The 23734-nt window shown below is 45.5% G+C and overlaps 1 protein-coding gene across 3 annotated transcripts; it reads right to left on the bottom strand.

Moving 5' to 3' along the window:
* Positions 1–6091: 6091 nt before the first annotated feature.
* LOC311234393 (uncharacterized protein) lies at positions 6092–18566 on the bottom strand. 3 transcript variants are annotated; one of them, XM_084321562.1, is made up of 3 exons: positions 18427–18566; positions 10473–10516; positions 6092–9463 (listed from the first exon to the last, which is right to left on the bottom strand). In XM_084321562.1, exon 3 carries the CDS (start codon positions 9326–9328, stop codon positions 7685–7687), a length of 1644 nt encoding a protein of 547 aa, XP_084177688.1. In that variant the 5' UTR covers positions 9329–9463; positions 10473–10516; positions 18427–18566; the 3' UTR covers positions 6092–7684. The 3 variants fall into 3 exon arrangements, with proteins under 3 accessions (XP_084177688.1, XP_084177686.1, XP_084177687.1); XM_084321560.1 differs by lacking the exon at positions 10473–10516; XM_084321561.1 differs by lacking the exons at positions 10473–10516; positions 18427–18566 and adding an exon at positions 17230–17355.
* Positions 18567–23734: the final 5168 nt, after the last annotated feature.

The raw sequence follows: 23734 nt of genomic DNA, 5'->3' as shown, positions 1-23734 counted from the left end.
TTTTGTATGAAAGTATTCTGTACTTCTGTATGACAACTATTAAAGAAACTTGAAACTTGAAACCGCTCAGGGGATTAACCCTTGATCCTTAGGCCGCGCCCCCTTTGTGTATCTTTTGAACCGTTTGTCGTAGAGACTTGCGTGTTGTGGCATTGTACTCAGTAGATATCCTTTTTCATTGGTCTATGTTGACCACGCCCCCATTATTCGGCTCCTCCCCTTCAGGGGATTAACCCTTGATCCCTAGGCCACGCCCCCTTTGTGTATCTTTTGAACCGTTTGTCGTAGAGACTTGCGGGTTGTGGCATTATAGTCAGTAGGGATATCCTCTTTCATTGGTCTATGTTGACCACGCCCCCATGGTTCGGCTCTTCCCCCTTCAGGGGAGTAACCCTTTATCATTAGGCCACGCCCCCCTTTTGTATCTTTTGAACCGTTTGTCGTAGAGACTTGCGGGTTGTGCCATTGTACTCAGTAGGGATATCCTCTTTCATTGGTCTATGTTGACCACTCCCCCGATCCTTAGGCCACACCCCCTTTTGTATATTTTGAACCGTTTGTCATAGAGACTTGCGGGTTGTGCCATTGTACTCAGTAGGGATATCTTCTTTCATTGGTCTATGTTGACCACACCCCCTTTTTGTATCTTTTGAACCGTTTGTTGTAGAGACTTGCGGGTTGTGCCATTGTACTCATTAGGGATATCCTCTGTCATTGGTGTATAGTGACCACGTCCTTAGACCACACCCCCTTTTTGTATCTTTTGAACCATTTGTCATAGACAATACAGACCCTCTCCCATTGGCCGGCAATGCACAGGCATCATCACCCACACTTTCACAATTTCCCCGCGGGAATTGTCTAGTTAATAAGTACATTTGATCCCACTATATTTATTAAGATCATCATTTCGATCGAAGGATCTTCATCGGGATAAACCAGGAAGAGTACAAACATTCTAGAGTGCACTTACTTCAAAGATCAATAAATGCAGTATACACACAAAATACATTGGCCCTTGTTACTGTAAAATTTGGGGGCAGGATTTAATTGTCCATACACTTCCTACCCTGGCTTAAATGAAGAATAGTAAGCATGCAAACAATTAGCATCCTTTTGGGGCGACAGTGGGGGAGTTGTTGACTGGTAATCCAGAGGTTCCTGGTTCGATTCCCACTCCTCCCGGGCAGCGTGTCGAAGTGTCCTTGAGCAAGACACTTAACCCCTAACTGCTCCCGATGAGCAGGTTGGTCCCTTGCATGGTTGCATCCTCCGTGTGTGTGAGTGAATGGGTAAAATGTGAGGAACAAATTGTAAAGCGCTATATAAATGCACCATTTAGTATTTTGGGATTATATGTATTTAGTGTATATACTGTATATCACTGATATATAGTGTCTGTATCAGGAGAGATAATTCAAGATAGTTTCACTTATTTCAAGAAACCTTGAAACAAGTCAAATAATCTACCAGTGCAGTAATCAAATCTGTCTTTGCAAGTTTCTTGAAATGTTTAAAAAAACATATCTAGGGTTCTCTCTCCTGATTGGATAAAGTGGGAACAGGATACCAGGAAATGTGTTTTCTGTTTACTGCAGAGTGGAGGGACTGGGAGACCCATGTTACTGACCAGACACTCTGTATCAGTGATGTCTGTTTACTGCAGAGTGGAGGGACTGAGAGACCCATGTTACTGACCAGACACTCTGTATCAGTGATGACTGTTTACTGCAGAGCGGAGGGACTGGGAGACCCATGTTACTGACCAGACACTCTATATCAGTGATGGCTGTTTACTGCAGAGTGGAGGGACTGGGAGACCATGTTACTGACCAGACACTCTATATCAGTGATGGCTGTTTACCGCAGAGTGGAAGGACTGGGAGACCCATGTTACTGACCAGACACTCTATATCAGTGATGGCTGTTTACCGCAGAGTGGAAGGACTGGGAGACCCATGTTACTGACCAGACACTCTGTATCAGTGATGGCTGTTTACTGCAGAGTGGAGGGACTGGGAGACCCATGTTACTGACCAGACACTCTATATCAGTGATGACTGTTTACTGGAGAGTGGAGGGACTGGGAGACCCATGTTACTGACCAGACACTCTATATCAGTGATGACTGTTTACTGCAGAGTGGAAGGACTGGGAGACCCATGTTACTGACCAGACACTATATCAGTGATGGCTGTTTACTGCAGAGCGGAGGGACTGGGAGACTCATGTTACTGACCAGACACTCTATATCAGTGATGTCTGTTTACTGCAGAGTGGAGGGACTGGGAGACCCATGTTACTGACCAGACACTCTATATCAGTGATGTCTGTTTACTGCAGAGTGGAGGGACTGAGAGACCCATGTTACTGACCAGACACTCTATATCAGTGATGTCTGTTTACTGCAGAGTGGAGGGACTGAGAGACCCATGTTACTGACCAGACACTCTATATCAGTGATGGCTGTTTACTGCAGAGCGGAGGGACTGGGAGACTCATGTTACTGACCAGACACTCTATATCAGTGATGGCTGTTTACTGCAGTGGAGGGACTGAGAGACCCATGTTACTGACCAGACACTCTGTATCAGTGATGACTGTTTACTGCAGAGTGGAGGGACTGGGAGACCCATGTTACTGACCAGACACTCTATATCAGTGATGACTGTTTACTGGAGAGTGGAGGGACTGGGAGACCCATGTTACTGACCAGAGACACTGTATCAGTGATGACTGTTTACTGCAGAGTGGAGGGACTGGGAGACCCATGTTACTGACCAGACACTCTATATCAGTGATGGCTGTTTACTGCAGAGTGGAGGGACTGAGAGACCCATGTTACTGACCAGACACTCTGTATCAGTGATGGCTGTTTACTGCAGAGTGGAGGGACTGGGAGACCCATGTTACTGACCAGACACTCTGTATCAGTGATGGCTGTTTACTGCAGAGTGGAGGGACTGAGAGACCCATGTTACTGACCAGACACTCTATATCAGTGATGGCTGTTTACTGCAGAGTGGAAGGACTGGGAGACCCATGTTACTGACCAGACACTCTATATCAGTGATGACTGTTTACTGCAGAGTGGAGGGACTGAGAGACCCATGTTACTGACCAGACACTCTATATCAGTGATGGCTGTTTACTGCAGAGTGGAGGGACTGAGAGACCCATGTTACTGACCAGACACTCTATATCAGTGATGTCTGTTTACTGCAGAGTGGAGGGACTGAGAGACCCATGTTACTGACCAGACACTCTATATCAGTGATGGCTGTTTACTGCAGAGCAGGAGGGACTGAGAGACCCATGTTACTGACCAGACACTCTGTATCAGTGATGGCGGAATGTAGAGCTATTTGACACTTATCTTAACAAAATAATACCACTTACACCTTTAAATGCACTCTGTAGAATTTGACAACCATTTACATTTAGCTGCCGCTTTTATCCAAAGCGACTTACAAGTTCTGTACGACAAGTCAACTCTTACAGCCGAGTAACAATGTTCATCAAACAGTGCTGCAGTGTTGAGTGCATAGGAGTATACATTAGTATAGTAGGAAGAGTGCATGATAGTATAAGACAGTAAGAAGTTCAGTGTTTAAAAAATTAATTCCTATTGATTGAGCAACCAACCAATTGTGTATATTGTTCTTACCTTTCGATTGTTCTCTATAAGGATTACATCTGGTTGGTAATTTTCTATAACAATATTAGATATTGGTGATATATACAAGTGTACTCCTACTACGTCCTGGTTTATGCTGATGAAGATCCTTTGATCGAAAAGTTGATCTCAATAAATATAGTGGGAGCTAAATTTTGCAGTTATCAATCAAGTTATTATTTTTTATTACGCCTACTTCAAACATCAACTAAAACATAAACAATCAAGTTTATCATTTTGCGAAACACAGCCATGTTTACATCTGAACCCGTGTCTACTGTACTTTACTCATATTTTGTATTAATATTAAAACATATGTATTGCTTCCTATTACCGTGCCCATACACGGGCCTCCCCTCCCCTGTGACACCTGCAGGGGATCAACAGAGTAACATCTTGTGTGTTATGGGGACATTCCACACTCATCATTCCCTCCCTCATTCGTTCCCTAATCTAAATCTAGTGGAGACATTTTGTCCCCACAATGGTAGAATTAGAATATATTTTAAGGTCCCCTCCTTATATACAAAGCACTAAATGGAACAGGACCAACTATGTGCCCCAAGAACATTACGATCATCTACTGCTGCTTTACTGGAGGTTCCCACAAGAACATTGAGGAAGCAGCCTTTTAGAATTCTGCACCCTGCCTATGGACATTAGGGAGGCTAGATTAAGCTATGGAACACCCTGCCTATGGACATTAGGGAGGCTAGATAAAGCTATGGAACACTACCTATGGACATTAGGGAGGCTAGATAAAGCTATGGAACACTACCTATGGACATTAGGGAGGCTAGATAAAGCTATGGAACACTACCTATGGACATTAGGGAGGCTAGATAAAGCTATGGAACACTACCTATGGACATTAGGGAGGCTAGATAAAGCTATGGAACACCCTACCTATGGACATTAGGGAGGCTAGATAAAGCTATGAAACACCCTGCCTATGGACATTAGGGAGGCTAGATAAAGCTATGGAACACTACCTATGGACATTAGGGAGGCTAGATAAAGCTATGGAACACCCTGCCTATGGACATTAGGGAGGCTAGATAAAGCTATGGAACACTACCTATGGACATTAGGGAGGCTAGATAAAGCTATGGAACACTACCTATGGACATTAGGGAGGCTAGATAAAGCTATGGAACACCCTGCCTATGGACATTAGGGAGGCTAGATAAAGCTATGGAACACTACCTATGGACATTAGGGAGGCTAGCTCACTAAATACTTTCAAAAGTAAGCTAAAGACATACATCTTCATAGCCTTTTAATACACTCTGCCACTTACTCATTACATCCACACTGATTATTGTAGATATATTGTACTATTTTATTCAGTTTATGCTAATTTTACATATATTTGTATGATTATTGCAATGTAAATTAGCTATTTTATTGCACTTTATGCATTGCTTTTATTCTGTAAATGTTGTGCCCATCTCCATTTCTGCTGTGAAGCACCTTGGACTGCAATTCTTGTACGAGTTTATTATTAATAATAATGGCAATCTAACCCTAAAAAAACTGCTTTTTCCAAATTGCCAATAGGCCTAATGCTTTGGTCTCCAAATTAACAAGCCACCCTTTGTTTACCATCAAACACTTTGCCACTAAATAATCTTCTTGTCTATATTACTACCCATGCTAATAATAATATGCGTCTACTACGATGCACTCACCACTGCAGCACCCAGGTTTCAGCACTGTTTGATGAACATTGTTACTCAGCTGAAAGAGTTGAGAGTAAGTCAGTTTGGATAAGAGTCAGCTAAATTACTAAATGTAAATGTAGTCAAGCATAGACAACGCAGATCTCAGCGTTAGCCAGAAAATGAGAGCCATGGTCAGTCGTCTTGCAAAAACTAGTCTTATGAATATAGCCCATTCAGATAACAACGGTACGATGGGTTCATAATATTTTGAGGTTGCGATTCTCCCAAAGCTGGTAGGCCATAGGACCTGGCTTAAAGTATGGCAGCTACCTTTTTATCAGAGTAGGTCTAGTAAAATACATTGCCCCGTTGAAGCGTAGACCTTTTTGCAGGTGATGCGCCCCCACTGGTCATTTAAACTGATGCTTTTATCCAAAGAGACTTCTGTACGAGGTCAGCAGGAAGGGCACCACTCCTTCAGCCGAGCAACAATGTTCATCAACCAGTGTTCAACTTGGGTGCTCCAGTGGTGATCACTTTTATTAATGTATTTGTTGAAGAGAATCAGCCCAACAACAACACAGAGCAGTGAAAAAGCAACATAGGAATATGGACAAGTTATCAAAAATGCAGTTTTTGTTTTCTGATTTATAAAGACCGCTTAGAAGAAAGTATTTCAGTACTTTTCAAATGCAAAACTATCCCGATTAGCTATACGGGCAGACGATCCAATGGAACATAAAACTCATCATCAAAGTGATCAAATGTGTTTTATTGAGGAATACAGCTAATCTCTTCCACACGCGCATGCAAGTGTGCATGCACAGACACACGCACACACACACAATAGCCTATATATATATAATTGGAATGCATACATATACGAGGAATATGGAAACCATTAGGCCTATGATAATACGCCAATTGATATAATAATCTAGACATTCCTCCGTTTTCACCGGCCAGTTTAACCCTTTCACTGCCACACTACCAAACTGTTAACCCTTTCACTGTGACAATACCAAAGGTTTCACTGCCACACAAACAGCAGGTTAACCCTTTCACTACCACACTACAGACGGTTGGTAAATCATGACCCCTAGTCGCCATGCTTCAGCCTATAGGGACAGAGCTCCTCCTTAGTTAAGCCACCAAACTATTAGGTCAAATTAACAGTGCTAGAAAAACACATCATACTCCAGAACACGCGTGTTCGCGCCGGGTGCACCGTGGAGGCACTCGCTCGTTTCAGGACTGAAGCGTGACCTCGGTACTCCACGTTTGTTTCGTGGCTAACACCGCGCAGAGAAAGGGACCCTCTACCGAGGTTAGGAAACGGGAGGGGGGGGGGCTTAGAGGGATCCCCACATTCTGAAGCCCGACTGTTAAAAAAGGCTCGTCCGTGGAGACGAACTAAACGAGCCGTGGCAGGAGGAGGGTTAACCGATCGGCAAACAATTCAGATGCAAATCGTCCCACTGTTTAAAAAAAAAATGTATCCACAAAGCTATCCTCAAATTTTAAATTCAGTTTCTACGCAAACGACAAATCGGGTCTAGGTGTGCTCAACCCTTTCACTACCACACGACAAGAGGGTTAACCCCTTCACCACCGCCACACTACGGAAGATTAACCCCTTCACTACCACTAGAGGTTAACCCCTTCACTACCACACTACAGACGGTTAACGGTCTGTAGTGTGGTAGTGAAAGGTTAACCATCTGTTGTGTGGTAGTGAAAATTAATGCCTCACTTTTCTTAAGACATGAAAACGGTGTGTGTGTGTGGGGGGGGGGGGGGGGGACCCTATTAAGACCCAACATTCTACATTCTAGACAGATATATTCCATATAAAATGCAAAGACTAATAGATGACGACAAGAAGACACAAAACACCGTAAATCATGGGTTTAGAAACAGCGACGTAAAGCCCTCGCCAAACTGGGAATAGGTTTGAATCACTAATTGCATTTCATCTTCTAGTAAAAAAGAAAAAAAGAAAAGTTGTTTACATCTATGAAATGAGTCACACATTGCTCCTTTAAGTGTGAGTTAGAAACACACCAGGTAACGGAACACAATGTGCAGCAGGTGCCCCACAGTTCGCCAGTCTCCCGGTCATCATACAGTAACTCAGCTTTCCCTCTCTGTTGCAACCCAAGCTCCCGGTCTCGCCCTGTGGGCCCAAAAGTGGGATTAGTCTCCGCGTTTTTTTTTTTTTTTTTTTTTTTAATTACAATTAACAGTTGTTTCCTGTGGTTCCGTTTTCTCTCTCTAGGAAAACGGGCCTACGGACCAGACGCTTACGCCGCCGACATACAGCGACGTGTAAAACCCATTTCTCCTAGCAATTCTGGCTACACTCCAGAATAGCCAGGATATTGCGCTGCTTGACGATGGTGGTGCGAGGGAAGCCTTTCCCTGAGGGAATGGCGCTGTACTGCTGCTGTTGCTGCTGCTGCTGTTGCTGCTGTTGTTGTTGTTGTTGCTGCTGCTGCTGTTGTTGTTGTTGTTGCTGCTGCTGCTGTTGCTGCTGTCGTTTCTCCTCCGGGTGAACTACTCTCTGGTGTCTGGTGAGAGAAGAAGAGTGATTGAATTCCTTCCCGCAGTGGGAGCAGGTGTAGCACTTGCCCTCCGGGGGGACCTTCTGGTGGCAGAGTTTCTGGTGGCGAGACAGGGAGGAGGAATGGTTGAAGCCCTTGTCGCAGTGCTTGCACATGTAGGGCTTGTCCCCCTGTATCCTCTGCTTCGTGGCGGTGCCATAGGAGTAGGACTTGCTGGACTGAGGGGAGGCGTACGTGGGGTTCTGGAGGTGGCGCTTGTGGTGCCGGGAGAGGGACGAGGAGTGGTTGAAGCCTTTGCCGCAGTGGGTGCAGGTGTACGGCTTCCCCCCGGCGTGCACCTGCTGGTGCTTCTTCAGGTGGCGCTTGCGAACGAAACTCTTCCGGCACATGTTGCATTTGTACGGCTTCTCTCCCGAGTGGACCCCCCTCTGGTGCTCCTTCAAGTTAGCCGCGGTTGCAAAGCACTTCGCACACTGTGTGCATCGATGGGGCTTGTCCCCTACTACCCCCACGGCGTGGGTCTTCTGGTGTTGCTTGGGGCTGGACGCGGTGGCGAAGCCTTTACGACGGGGCTTGTCCCCGGCCCCCGCGGCGTGGGTCTTCTGGTGCTGCTTCAGGTTGGAGGATGTGGTGAAGCCTTTACCGCACTGGCCACAGGTGTACGGCTTCTCGCGCGTGTGGAGCTCCTGGTGCTTCTTCAGATGCCTCCTGCGTACAAAGCTCTTCCTACACTGGGTGCACTTGTACGGCTTGTCATCCGAGTGCATCTTCATGTGTTCTCTGAGAGAGATGGCCGCCGCGAAGCTCTTGCTACACTCGGAGCACTGATGGGGCTTCTCCGGCATCTGGTGAGACTTGAGGTTGAAGGCGTCGATGACGCCCTTGCCGACCATCTCGACCCCGGTGGGGGCGTACGCCTTTTCTTTCGTGTGGATTTTCATGTGCTGCTTGAGGCTGGCCTCCACGGCGAAGCTCTCGCCACAGTGGACACAGATGTACGGGTTGATGTCCTTGTGGATCTCAAAGTGCTGGTGGAGGTCGGCGATGCTGCCAAAGATCTCGCCGCACTCGCTGCACTCCAGGCCGTGGGTCTCGTGGATCACCATCCCGCTGTCCGACTCCACGATCAGCTCCCCGCCGTGGTCCGACAGAGCCACGTTAGACTCAGTCTTGATCTCGGCCTCCGTGAAGCAGTGCATCTCCGTGTGCTCCACCTTCGAGTAGTCGTGGTCCGTCTCCGCCACGATGGCGTCCACGCAGGCCACGGCGCCCAGGCCGTGGATCTCCAGCTCCAGCCCACACTTCTCCTCCGTCATGATCTCGGTCTCCGCGGCGTAGTAAAGGTCGACCTGGTGGGCGATGACACACTCCGACCCAAGTGTGTCGAGGCCGGGCGTGTCACATTCCGTCTCCGACTCGGCCATGAGGACACACTCCAGCCCTACGACCTCCGTCTTCCTGCCGGATGATTTACTAAAAGGGGGGAATCGGGGATGATGGCGGCGGCGAGCTGCGGCGTGTCCGTTCAGCGCAGCACAGGTGCCTCGTCAGCAAGCAATCTGCAACCAAGGGAAATAAAGACAAAAAATAAGTTAATTAAAATCTTTATATTTACTTTAAGTCTAGGGCTGACCTTCGATTTTCTTTTGGAATTCGAAGCTTCGGGGCCGAGATTCGATTTTAATTAATTTAATTAAGTAAAAAAATATATTTTTTTATGTTGTGGGACACGTACAGCACTTTGTTCAACTTTGTCAGTGCTGTAAAGTTTAAACATTTTTAAATCTTAGACAAACAAAACACTTGGCTTTCAAGAAATATTGTAAGCAGTCATTTGAGGCTTTATAAAAGCAGCATAATGAACACAGATCTGTCAGTGCCGAGTCCGACCTCATCTTAAATAACAAACAGCATTGCTTGTTGTAGTTAACAAAGAGAGGCAGAGTTGATTTTGCAAAAAAAAATATATATATATATATATTTTTTTACATAATTGAATTTTATTTTCATATTCGAATCCCATGCCCATCGAACGAAGCTTCGAAGTATTTAAGACAGCCCTACTTAAGTCCTGTGACAATAGGTGAACACTTTGATTGAAGAGGAGAATAGAAGCACTAAGTTTAGCATACATTTTTGAAGAAGTCATCACTAGTGTTCACACCTTGTAATTAAGAGTTTGTATTTGAGGGCAACGCCAATAAATAGAAATGCAACTATACCAATTTAACTACTGATAGAAGTGCTTCAAGTATCTGCAGTATAGACATAAGTCATTGGTCTGGGGTCGCGTCAGGCAGGGCTCGAGACCCGTCGTTGATTTGGGGCCAACAGAAATCTTTTTTGGGACGCAAACGGGACGAAGATGATTATATATATTTTTTTACAGGAAATGTCAATTGGCCGACAGTCAGTGCGCGCATATATTGCTGTCAAATGGTGAATGTCTCGTGCTGACTAAGTTCACAGAGTTCACTGAAGTCTAAACGTAGCGTGATTTGCCAAATCCAATGACTATCTCCGCCTCCCAACGATACGCTAATCCAGCATCAAGCTCCTCCTACCCACCTCTCAGCCAGTCGCGTTGCAGCAGCGTCACACCCCAAATGAATCTTGCATCAAAAAAGAAAAATGTGTTAACAGGTGAGGGAAATCTCTCTTACCTAGTGAATGACAGCTGGTAATTGACAGTCGCACGGCACGAGACCACTGTACAAGAACCGCGAAAAGATCAGAATGTTATATAAAAAAAAACGTGCTATACTGTGCAGTGTGGCATCCTCTCAGTGAAGAGAGCACCGCAAACATGCTGCGCTATTTGAAGAGGATAAACACAGCAGAAGAAGATGGAGAACAGACCCAAACTGACCAACAGGGAACTGCATCCAGCAATACTACCCCTGAGTCTAAGGTAAGGACACATTTAAATCACAGAAGTGTAATGTTAGTCTATTGGAACTGTATACAGTTATCGACGCATTCTAGTTATAGCTGCTTATTGCTAGCTAACGTTACTGACTAACGTATCAGACTGCCACTGATTAATCCATAGTTCACACTATTTTATTCTTATTTTTAATATTATTATATTGTTATTCCTATTTTAGTCCTATTGACCTAAATGTTTATTGTTGTTCAATGTGAGCGATACATAGTCTGCTCTGTAGTGCCGAATTTCCCTCAGGATTATTAAAGGATTTCTATTAGATTCTATACTAACACTAGGCGTGGGAATCACCAGTTTCATCACGATACGATATGATATTGATTCTTTGGACAACGATACGATATTTTCCGATATCACAAAGTCTGCCACGATACGATACGATTCGATTCAGGTGCCTGCGATCGATATGAGACGATATTATATGCCCATTTAACACAATCAGTAACATTTAAATCAACAAAAAAAGGCAATGGAAATACCATTTGACATTTTTATTTTTGAGCTCTTCCAGACATTTAAATGAAAAACAATCTATTGTTTTTAATACAAATAGACCTCCTGTTCACTGTTTTTAGTTAGTTTTTCTTTTTTCTCTATATTAATATCCTATTCACTGGCACAGAGAAGACAGGAAGAATAGCCCCAGCACTGCTGTGGCTAATGGGGATCCAAAACATAAACAGAGCTGTATTTTGGCTGGAAAAGGCATATTGGGAGTCCAAAGGTGCAGTACCGGCCAGATCCTGTTAGTGGGGCTATTCCGAGAATGCACCCTCCTTCCCAGTCCCCACTTCTCTCTGCCTATGGCTCTGGGTTAGCTTACACTAACGTAACGTATTATTATATCTTTAACGCGACGTGGGCATAATGGAATGGCGAGGATTGCAAAGCAGGTTAGATGCATTTGACCTATGGCGGAATAAAACAGCAGGGACATGTTTTTGGTTGCAGAATAGGCACACTAGCCTTGCTCTAGTGACGCTCTAGACGCTAATGCTGTGTGCTGTTGATCCGAGCGGATACGAGGGATTTTCAAAATAAGAGTATCGCAATATGAATCGATCTTTTTACGTTGCATCGATCCTATTTGATTATTGATAATAGATCGATATATCGATCTGGATCAATGTATCGTCCCACCCCTAACTAACACGTAATGTTACTACCATTGCGAGTTAATTGGCATAACGTTACATTTATCTAAACGAACACGGAGAAATAGACGACAGGCTATAGGCAAACTTCACTTCTACACAGCTACACAATGAATCCATATTCAGTGAGGAGGGCCCGCTGGAATTTAGCAGCAGTTATCAATATCGACCAGGAGGACAGCGCCATCTAAGGGACATGTTTCATTACTAGTCAAGTGTCATTACTTTAGTTATCAAAGGTGGAATCTCTGGACACAATGACATTATATAGTTTAAAGCTAAACTACGTTTTTCTTTCTCGTTAGAAGAGGGATAACTTATTCAGTTAGATTTGATCTGATCTTTATTTATCTCTAACATTTTCAACCATAAACACACACATTTGTAATAACAAAAAAAACTAAAACTAAATAAAATACAAATACATTTAAATATATTTTCCTATGGAAGGAATAATCAACATGGCTCCAATTGGTTGACTAACAGCACTGTGACCAAATATCCATATACTAGCACCTTAGCACTTTTTTATATATATATATATATTTCTTTTTAATCATAATTATTCTTGTGAAATCTTTCCAGCTGGGAGCCTTTTGACTAAATCAAATGGTGTTTATTATGGCAATAACAACCATAGACGACAAAACCAAAGTAAAGAAACAACATTTGATTTTTGGGACGGTTACATTCACTTTGGGACGGTTGTATTTCGGGACGGTGGTGAAAAAAAGTTAGCCTGGAGCCCCTGGCATCAGGAAAACTCTCGGATACTCTCATTTTAGCCTGGTATTAACTCAACTCACATAACATCCCCACCAACACGGCAAACCATGAGGGAACAGGGACAAAAGCCGGTACAGTTGTCAACTTCCAACAGGCCAATGGTACGGTCAGTGACAAGTTAGGCTGAGACCAGGGGAGGAAACTAACTTTTTGGCTTACCAGCCAACTGGCGAGTATCTGATTTTTTTTTACCAGACAAACAGATTTTTTACCAGACAAAAAAAATCGCTAATTGTGATAATTACTTCTTTGTACGTCTTCGTCTAAATTGATTTTCAATCATAGTAAATTAATCACACTGTCTCTACTCTTCAAAATATTACATCATTAAATCACATATTAACATGAAAGAGGGAACTATTCTGGACTGGGTTGGGCTGAACTGGGCAGTGAAAGATGCTGGGTTGGGCTGGTCTAGGTTATACTGAATGATGAATTGAAAATGGGGGACCCTGATGTAAACAAGACGAAAGTCTTTCTCTGGTCTGCATCCCCTTAACAATTGCATGTATTGAGCCGTACTGTACTGTACCCATTCTGCAATCTGTTAAATAAAGTTTTCATTCATTCATTCATCACAGCTCAACTACTAGGAATGTGTGTCTGACTCTTAAGTGCAGGAAATATTCATCAGAAAGGGGGGACATGATGGAGGGAATGGAAAGAGCAGGTTTGACAGGAGCAGGGTTGAAGGGCATATTGGAGTGTGGAGGAAGTGGACAAGGCATTAAGCAAACAGGACTGAAATGGGGGACCCTGATGTAAACAAGACGAAAGTCCTTCTCTGGTCTGCATCCCCTTAACAATTGTGTGTATTGAGCTGTACTGTATTGTACCCATTCTGCAATCTGTTAATAAAGTTTTCAATCAATCAATCAATCAATACTGGGTTGGGCTGGTTTCGGTTGGACTGAGTTGGGCAGTGAAAGAACCAAGCATTTCACTGTAATGCAATAGCTAAATAAAACAACTTGAACTTGACTTGTTACATTTGCACTCTGGTTGTATGCCAAATGTATTCTGGTTGTACTGTACTTGTGCTGTAAGATGACAATACATTGGAACCGAATCGACAACGCTAGGGGTTCAGCAGGTGTGAAGGGCATATGGGCGAGTGGTGATATGGGGGGAACCCCGGTAATAATAAAATGTCACTCGGCTGCATTTAAGCAAAGCCGCTCAGTATAGTCGTCCACTATGTTGAATGCGCGTTATGGTAGCTTGTTACATGCTAGGTAGCTAGCCGGCTAATGCTGGTTGACTTGTCATTCTCATCCGACTCGAAGGAGACGCGTCGCGTGCTGTTGTTCGCCCCCATGTCAGACCGCACTGATATCCGAACGCGACGACTCTACATGCAATTATTTTCATCCACTGATGTGTTTTTGTAAGTTTGTCTACGTTGTCAAGCCGGCTGCCGGTGGCAGGAGTTTGTAGGTCTGCGCGCAGTGGTCTGTCCACTTCCCCTAGATGGGCGGCATCTTCTAGAAAATGAGTGTTCATTGGAGGAGCTTAGAGCGCATTGTACAACGATGATGTTCATTGGTTATGGTCTGATTATTATGAGGCGCAAATGGGAGGAATCAAGGGGGGAGTCAGAGTTCGGTTTGTGCCAGTGAGCGAATCAGCAGATTGCAGAATGATTTTTTTGTTTTGTTTTGTAATTACTAATACTCGCCAGACTGGCGAGTGCTCTTCATGAATTACTCGCCAAACGTAAAAAATACTCGCAATTGGCGAGTAAAGTGGCCTAATTTCCTCCCCTGGCTGAGACCACTTATCGATAATTATCGATAACTGCGTGAAATCGATAAGTGGTGTCACTGCACGTATCGATTTTTTCGCATGTGTAAAAAAAATAATCCCAATTTCATGTAAATTCAATTTAATTGCAACTCTGCACTTGCAGTGCACTCCTCCATCACATCCAGAGACCACCGACTATAAAATGAGAAGGATCACTGTGGTCGTTTTGAACGGGGGAAATCTGTAACACTAAAAAGATGGCGGCAAAGACAAAGAATTGCTGCAACATAAACTAGTTGTTTAAATATATATAAAAAACGAAATAAAAGTTTACAATAATAAAAAAGATATTTATCGATAATTTTGGCCCGATTGATCGATTCTTCAAAATGGCACATCGTCTCAGCCCTTTTTGTCACAGTCACTCCATGTACCTCGTCACTGACTGTACCATCGTCACTGACTACCATCGGCGGCCTCGTCATTAACCCTTTCACTGCCACACGACAGAAGGTTAACCCTTTACTATCACACAACAGACGGCGATGCTCCATCATTAGCTCCGTATCCGCTAACCTTCTGTATGGTCAGTGAAGGGGTTAACCGGCTGTCGTGTGGCAGTGAAAGGGTTAATGACGAGGCCGCCGATGGTAGTCAGTGACGATGGTAGTCAGTGACGATGGTACAGTCAGTGACGAGGTACATGGAGTGACTGTGACAAAAAGGCCTGTCTGGTAAAGAAACCTCAATTGGCACATTATGTTTTAGCGATCTTGTGTGCATCGGTGCAAAAAGCAAACAGACCCCCAATCGGGAAAATGGAGCAGACATCTTTAAAACGGCGTGCCTACGTGTGCTATGCAAATTATATCTAGTAGTAAGTTTCCGTTGAAATGACTGTCACAGCCTGCCATGGGGTTTTAACAGTTTTCAACAGAGATATATTGTACTTTAAAGTCCAGAAGCCTGAGGAATGGCTCAGTTTAAGCGTTTCAGGGGGTATTGCCAATTAGCTCGAGTACAGCATGTTTACAAAGAGGAAACCCATCTATTCATTCAGGCACAAAATACCTTGTTGTTTGAGTGCTCAATAATATACTACAATTTTATCAACTGGTTAAAAAAGAGATTGTAGTCAGATCTGACTGTTTAGCAAAGATGTTGCTAAACCATAAGAAATATCTCACTTGTAGGGCGGCTACGTGGCGTAGTGGGCAAGGCACTCGCCACGAAATGCTAGAGACGCTGGGCTCGTGAGATCGAGCCCAGCGCTCCACATTTGCTTTCAGTTTAGCTGGTCGTCCACAATAATACATATTGGCCGTATTACGGGGAGGGAAACTGAAGGGTGGGGATCAGGCGTTGTGGACAGCGACTCCTACAGGTCGGTTGGTGCGCCTGCGCAGTAGAATCAGGAAGTGTCGGGGGCAGCGTGAGCCTCCCACGCGTTACTCCTCGCCACTGAGAGATCGAGCTGCGCAGGTGAAAAGATGCGACTGCTGTTACCTCAAGTACCGGAGGGGACTTGTGCTATGTATGACTTAGTCCACATTGCAGCCGGCTTGTGGGAGGCAAGAAACAGCGTCCGTGACATGGGAGGGTTGAATTGGATGATACGAAATTGGGATGGGAGAAAAAGTGGACAAAAAAAATAAAAATCTCAGAATCAGGATTAACGACAATAACACTATGTAACCAACCATCAAATACACTCACAGCACACACATCCACACTCACTTTAAATAAACAACTCACTGTAGCACCCACTTTATATTTATTGGTAAAGAGATTTGCACTACAACTCATACCCGATTGCACCTTACCCTAAGTTGTACCTCATCCCATTTCTGCATTGTACTGTATATTGTATCTCAGTAACTAAATGTTTCTACTCCGTATTGTATATGTATATGTTGAACACTTTTGTTTACACTTTGTTAATTGTGGGATTTTCCTATGGAGGAGCAAGGGACTGTGTATTCACTCATCCAACCGTGTTGGAGTGCATCACAGACCAAGCATGGTCGCAAGCATTAAGAAAAGGCACTCGAAATTAAATGATAGCACAAGAGTGTACTGATAAGTGCCATCATAACTGCTACCAATAGCTCACAATAAGTGATAGTAGAACCTCTAAAGACCCGTTACCATGGTTGCAGGGCGACTAGTAAGGCGCCAGAGCTATTATAACCAGGGCACCTGTGTACAACCTGGAGACAGTAAACCGTTGGCTGAAGCAGAAGGATTCAAACGGATGTCTTGTTAATAATAGTGGGACTACAAACATCAGCTTGCTGTACAGCAGCTAAAGGATCACTTACGATGACTACAGCTAGCCAGGCCTGGTGTTGTTACCACAACAGCTACTATAGCCGAGCTAGCCGCTAGTTAGCTGGACGTGGTTGGTTGGGGGGGAGACAAGCATTTAGCTAGCGTGAGCCTAAACAAAACAATTATAATTAAGTAAACGATCAATATGAAGGTTAAATCAAGTTACAGTCCACGACGCGGGGTTAGGGAACAACAGACATCTTGTCGCCACACAGCAGCCTGCTGCACAAGATGGCTGCCGCTAGCTAGCGTTAGCTTCCAGTTAGCTTCCGCCCTTAAAGAACAAGTCTTTCTAACGTTTCCAGACACATCACTGACGTTAGCGTTAACACACCATGTGTATCGAAGCGTATATACTTACAATAACTAGGCAGAGAGGTATCCCAACACAACAACAACGCCTAGCTGCGGACCGGTCACCAGCGGCTCGGTGTGTTAGTTAGTTAGTTAGCGGAGAAGCTCAGACAAGATGGCGCCCGGAGCTCTGAGACTGAGCCCGGGAACACAACCACCCGAGGAGCTTACATAACGTAACGTGACATAACGTAACGTGACGCGATAACGTCACACAGCGACACGCGACGAGGAGCCGCGCATTATACACTACTACACTCTAGAACCACGCAGATAGTATACACGACACATTCAATATTCACACATGCTCACGCGTACAGCAATTTAGCAGATTACTGAACGCGAAAGCACCGCGTAAAAAGTTCGTTAGCTGCTAATCCCATGTCCTTTGTCAATAGCGGCCTGGCTCCCGTTAGCAGCTAACTAGCTACATGCTAATCTACCTAGCTACGGTTCAGCTAACTAGCTACATGCAGCATTTAGCCTGCTGGCTACCTAGCTACGGTTCAGCTAACTAGCTACATGCTAACTAGCTACATGCAGCATTTAGCCTGCTGGCTACCTAGCTACGGTTAAGCTAACTAGCTACATACTAACTAGCTCCATGCAGCATTTAGCCTGCTGGCTACCTAGCTACGGTTCAGCTAACTAGCTCCATGCAGCATTTAGCCTGCTGGCTACCTAGCTACGGTTCAGCTAACTAGCTCCATGCAGCATTTAGCCTGCTGGCTACCTAGCTACGGTTCAGCTAACTAGCTACATGCAGCATTTAGCCTGCTGGCTACCTAGCTACGGTTCAGCTAACTAGCTACATGCTAACCTACCTAGCTACGGTTCAGCTAACTAGCTACATGCTAACCTACCTAGCTACGGTTCAGCTAACTAGCTACATGCTAACCTACCTAGCTACGGTTCAGCTAACTAGCTACATGCAGCATTAGGGTCAGGGCCCACAGGCTGCGGTCTTCATGAGCAGCAAGGAACAAGTCACCAGCAATACTGTTGTTGTACTATACACTACATATAATAATAAGAACCTCTCCGCTAGTTAAACAGGGTATATGGCACGAAGTTGGACTCATCATTCTACTACTTTAACGTTAAGTCTAACTTGCACTAAAAGGAGGAAACAAGGATTAATAGCTTTATGTCGTTCAATGACAAAATCACTGTATATATGTGTGTGTGAGGACCAGACGCCCACCTTTTGTTGGTCCTAGTAGTTACTGCTGCTGGTGGAGGAGAAGTGTTTATGGGCTTCGACCTGCTGACTGAGGAGTGTTGACCACAGTCTTCTCTGCTTCTGATGGGTCTGCTCTCTCTCTTCCTCTCTCTCTTTTCCTCTCTCTCTCTCTCTCTCTCTTCCGCTCTCTCTCTTCCCCTCTCTCTCTCTTTCTCTGTGTGGTGTGCAGCTGGCGCCAACTTCTACTACTTCTTCTTCTTCTTCTTTCACCCTGCGGCAGACTAGACACCGTTTAGCGTATTGCTGCCTCTCACTGTTTGGCCTCAAGTACTACACCGTGTTCTACCATGAGGTGCAGGTCACTAGAGTCGATACTGCTTTCAAGTTTCTTTATTAGTTGTTGTCATACAGAATAATTTTATATAAAATGCTTCTTTCTGTTTTGCTCCAGAGATTGTGCTAGATAGAAATAGATACGTATAAAATAAGTATAGTAAGTATAAAATAGAAGTAAAGTACGTAGACTGCAACTTGTTCCTGTTTGCGGACGACTCAGCCCTGCTAGTCTCTGACAAGAACAAGTTACAGGTTGAAAAAACCCTCAGCTCGGAACTAGGCAAAATCTGCATATGGCTCGCTGATAACAAACTATCATTACACATGGGCAAAACAGAGTCCATTCTCTTCGGTTCAAATAACAAACTCAGCAAAACAGACGGCTTCTCAGTTACAGTGGGTGACATTATTGTCACAAGGAAAGATGAAATTACCTACCTGGGTTCCATCCTAGAGGCTAATCTTTCCTGTGACAAAATGGCATCCAATGTAATAAAAAAAGTCAATCAACGAACTCGATTCTTGTACCGGATCTCCTCCCTGGTAAACAAGAATACCCTGAAGACTCTGGCAGGAGCACTCATTCAAGGGTACTATGACTATGCTTGCACCTCATGGTACCAAAGCACCTCAAAGGCACTAAAAACCAAATTACAAACATCTCAAAACAAACTAGTCAGACTACTGCTTGACCTGACTCCTAGAACCCACCTCACCCCTGCACACTTTGCCAACCTAGGATGGCTTAGAGTAGACAACAGAGTACAGCAACTTGCAATGGGCCTGGTCTACAAGATACACTACACGACCAAGGTACCCATGTACATGTCAAAATACTTACCAAAAGTCAGTGAATACCACGATCACAACACCAGAGGGAGCTCCACAAATCATGTAAAACCCAGATTCGGCTCAAACAAGGGACTAAACACGTTTCGCAATTATGCCACAACAATGTGGAACGCCCTACCCAAAGCTGTAAAGGAATGTAAATCACTACCCACCTTCAAAAACACTCTCAAAGAACACCTACGGGAGACTGCAATTCAAAACTGGCCCCTACAAATGTCCTAACCCAGTTGTACAATAAAGACCAAGCATGGCTTTGTCAGTATTCCAATGTACAGCCCCACCCAACCCCACCACACCTACCCAACCTCCTCCAATGTACAGTTTCCATGTCAAATGTATGTCAGTATTCCAATGTACAGTGCCCCCTCCCCCCTACCCAACCCCCCCCTCCCCCCCACCTCCAATGTACAGCCCCACCCCACCTACCCAACCTCCCCCAATGCACAGTTTCTATGTCAAATGTATATACTCTTCTGGATTTTTTTAGTATCACAAACAGTACTGTATTTGAAAATCTGGTATGTCATAAATGTATAGATGTAGCAGTACTGTCTATCTGTATGTCATGTGTGTCATATGATGAATTGAAAATGGGGGACCCTGATGGAAACAAGACGAAAGTCTTTCTCAGGTCTGCATCCTCTTAACAATTGTATGTATTGAGTTGTACTGTACTGTACCCATTCTGCAATCTGTTAATAAACTTTTCAATCAATCAATCAATCAAAGACAAAAGTGTTCACTATATACATACAAAATAATAATAATAATGCAGGACCTGTTGCAGAGGTCTTTATTCGGCATGCAATGACACTCAATGTTTTAGCGGTACACACAGCGAGCACACACACCGGAACACACACGCATGCATTGTCTCTTTAGAATCGCCGATGCGATTCGTCTCTGTGATTAACCCATCCCGTCATCCTTCCCCCCCAAGGGCAGCCGGGAGCAGACAGGCGTCAACGTGAGCCGCGCCAGGGGACCAATCCAAGTGCTCCTGTCCGTCTTCGTCAAGGACGCCACAGCATTAGCGATCTGTTGTTGTGCATGTTTTTCCATTGGGTTTATCTTATCGGGGGGGAAACCCTTGCGAGCACGGGGAGAACATGCAAACTCCACACAGAAAGGCCTGGGAGATACCCCACCTGGGTATCTGGCATCATGGAAACCTGGTCCCCAAGGGGGAATCAAACCCTGGACCTTCTTGCTGTGAGGCGACAGTGTTAACCACTACACCACCGTGCCGCTTAATGTACAATGCAGAGTAGAAAAGTAACTGAGTTACAATACAATATACTATACTATACAGTATTGAATTGAAAACCTTTATTTATCCCCGAGGGGAGATTAAGATGTCCTTTACAGCATAAGCAGCGTAACAGCAATTTAAAAACAGCAATTAAAAAACAGTTTATACATAACATACATGTGTTAAAAACAAGATGTACAAGTACACAGGGATAAAAATAGCTAAAATAGGACTAAAAATACCTAAAAAAGTGGTGAAAAAGAAACAAGTCCAATCATGAATGTGTTGTTAAATAATTAAATTAATTTGTTACAGTCCACAACCCAGCTCCTCCAGTCCACGGCAGTTGGCCCGTCCTGGCCCTGCCTGGTTGGGGAGCCTGATAGCCCAAAGCGCTTTGTGGTATGTCGGGGGGGGATGAGTCTGTGGCTAAACGTGGACCGCATTGCGGTCAGCTCATCATAGAGGGGGTGGCAGGGGTTCTCAAGGATAGCATGCAGCTTCCTCCTCGTCCTCCCCTCCCCCACCACCTCCAGACTGTCCAGGTCCGCTCCCACCACAGAGCTTGCTTTTTTTTACCAGTTTGTTTATTTTGTCTGTGTTGGTGTTGCCCCCCCAGCATACCACAGCGAAGAAGAGGGCACCCGCCACCATAGACTGGTAGAACATCTGCAGCAGTTTGCTGCAGACATTAAAAGACCTGAGCCCTCTCAGGAAGAACAGTCTGCTCTGTCCCTTCCTGTAGAGGGCCTCGGTGTTGTCCATCCAGTCCAGTTTGTTGTTCATGAGAACACTCAGGAATTTGTAATTCTCCACCCTTTCCACCTCCACCCCCTGGATGATGATGGGAGTTGGGGGCTTCCTCCCGCTCCGCCGATGGTCCGCCACAATCTCCTTCGTCTTGCTGATGTTGAGCTGTAGGTGGTTTTCCTTGCTCCACTCTGTGAAGCTCTCCACCACAGCTCTGTACTCCTCCTCATTGTCGTTGGTGATGTATCCAACGATGGAGGAGTCATCAGAAAACTTTTGGAGATGGCAGTTCCCGGAGCTGAAGCGGAAGTCTGAGGTGTACAGGGTGAATAAAAAGGGTGCCAATACAGTTCCCTGGGGGGCTCCAGTGTTGCAGATCAGCACGTCGGAGTGGCACCCCTGCAGTTTGACACACTGTGGTCTGCCAGTGAGGTAGTTGAGGATCCAGGCCACCAAGTCGTCCTCCACCCCCATCACTGACAGCTTCTCAGCTAGTAGTGGAGGCTGAATAGTGTTGAAGGCACTGGAAAAGTCAAAGAATGTTACCCTCACTGAGCTGCCCGGCTTCTCCAGATGTAAGTAGGCCTTGTGGACCATGTAGATTAGGTTCTGCTGATATGCAAACTGCAGGGGGTCCATAAAGTCTCTCACCTGTGGTTTTAGATGCTCCAGAACCAGCCTCTCAAAGACCTTCATGACCTGTGCCGTCAGAGCAACCGGCCTGTAGTCATTGAGAGTGGTGGCACTGGTGGGGCGTCCCTTCTTGGGCACAGGGACGATGAGGGATGTTTTCCACAGCCGGGGAATCTTCTTCAGTCTCAGTGAAAGGTTGAAGAGGTGTTGGAATGTGTCCGCCAGCTCCTCAGCGCACGCCTTCAGCACTCTGGGGTTGATGTTGTCTGGCCCTCTGGCTTTATTCACCTTGACCCTGGAGAACTGCCTTCTTACCCGATCCGTTGTGATGAAGGTGGGTGTTGGGTTGACTCCGGGTGTTCGGTCAGGGCTGGAGTTCTGGGGGTGGGGTTGGTGGGGGGGCGGGTGGGGAGGACGAGGGGACGGGCTGTTGTCATCAGAGGTAGGGGGGGGCCGAGGGGGGCTAGCAAGTGTGGGGTGTGTGGGGTGGAGGGGGCAAGCTATGTCCATCCAAAGTAGGGGACAGGGGAACATGAGGGACTGAGGGGGGCGAGCAGGTGGGGGTAGATGGGGGGGGGGGCAGGCTGTGGCCATCTGAGGTAGGGGATGGGGAGCAAGACCGGGGGGACCTGGCTGCCCTGCTGAGCTCATGGGTGTTGTTCGATCAAACCTATTAAAGAACTGGTTTAGCTCGTTTGCCCGTTCCAGAGTCCCCTCAAAAGCCGCATTTTGCTGCTTGTAGCCGGTTATCCTCCTAACCCCCCCCCCCCACACACCTCTTTTGAGCTGTGAGCCTTCAGTCCTCCCTCCAATCTGTCCTTGTATTTGAGCTTGGCTGCCCTCAGCTCCTTTTTCAGCTCTTTTTGTGCTGCCCTGGCCTCCTCAATGTCCCCTGCCTTAAACGCCCTCTTTTTCTTGTATAGGAGAGTTTTGATGTCTCCGTTAATCCATGGTTTATTGTTAGGATAGCATCGTACCCTTTTGGTAGGCACAATGCTATCCTCACAGAACTCGATGTAGTCTGTCACACAGTCCGTAAGACCTTCGATGTCCTCTGCGTGGACAAACATCCCCCAGTCAGTTGTTCTAAAACACTCCTTCAGCTCCTCCTCCACCTCCTCTGACCACTGTTGGATGGTCCTGGTGGTACAATGCAGAAATGGGATGAGGTACAATTTAGGTACAATTTACAGTAAGGTGTAATGAGGTATGGGTTGTAGTGCAAATTCTTTACCAATAAATATAAAGTGTGTTTAGGTGTTCTAAAGTGGGGTGGCGTAGCGGAGATTGCGCTCGTCACCAATGCAAGAGGCTGCGGTCTCGACTCCCGGAGTCAGCATTGCCTGCGGCTTGGGCCGATCGTCATACTAACCCGTTTGGCTGAGTTAGCGGGAGGCAAGTCGGAGGTGGTAATCTGGCGTTGTGGACAGCGACGCCTACAGGTCAGGTCTGGGCGCCTGCTCAGCGAAAGGCAGGAAGTGGTGAAGGCAGCGTGACCTCCCACGC

This window comes from Notolepis coatsorum, assembly GCF_963971535.1.
Source record: "Notolepis coatsorum genome assembly, chromosome: 9".
Lineage (NCBI taxonomy): Eukaryota > Metazoa > Chordata > Actinopteri > Aulopiformes > Paralepididae > Notolepis > Notolepis coatsorum.
This window is presented reverse-complemented; position numbering and strand designations above follow the sequence as displayed.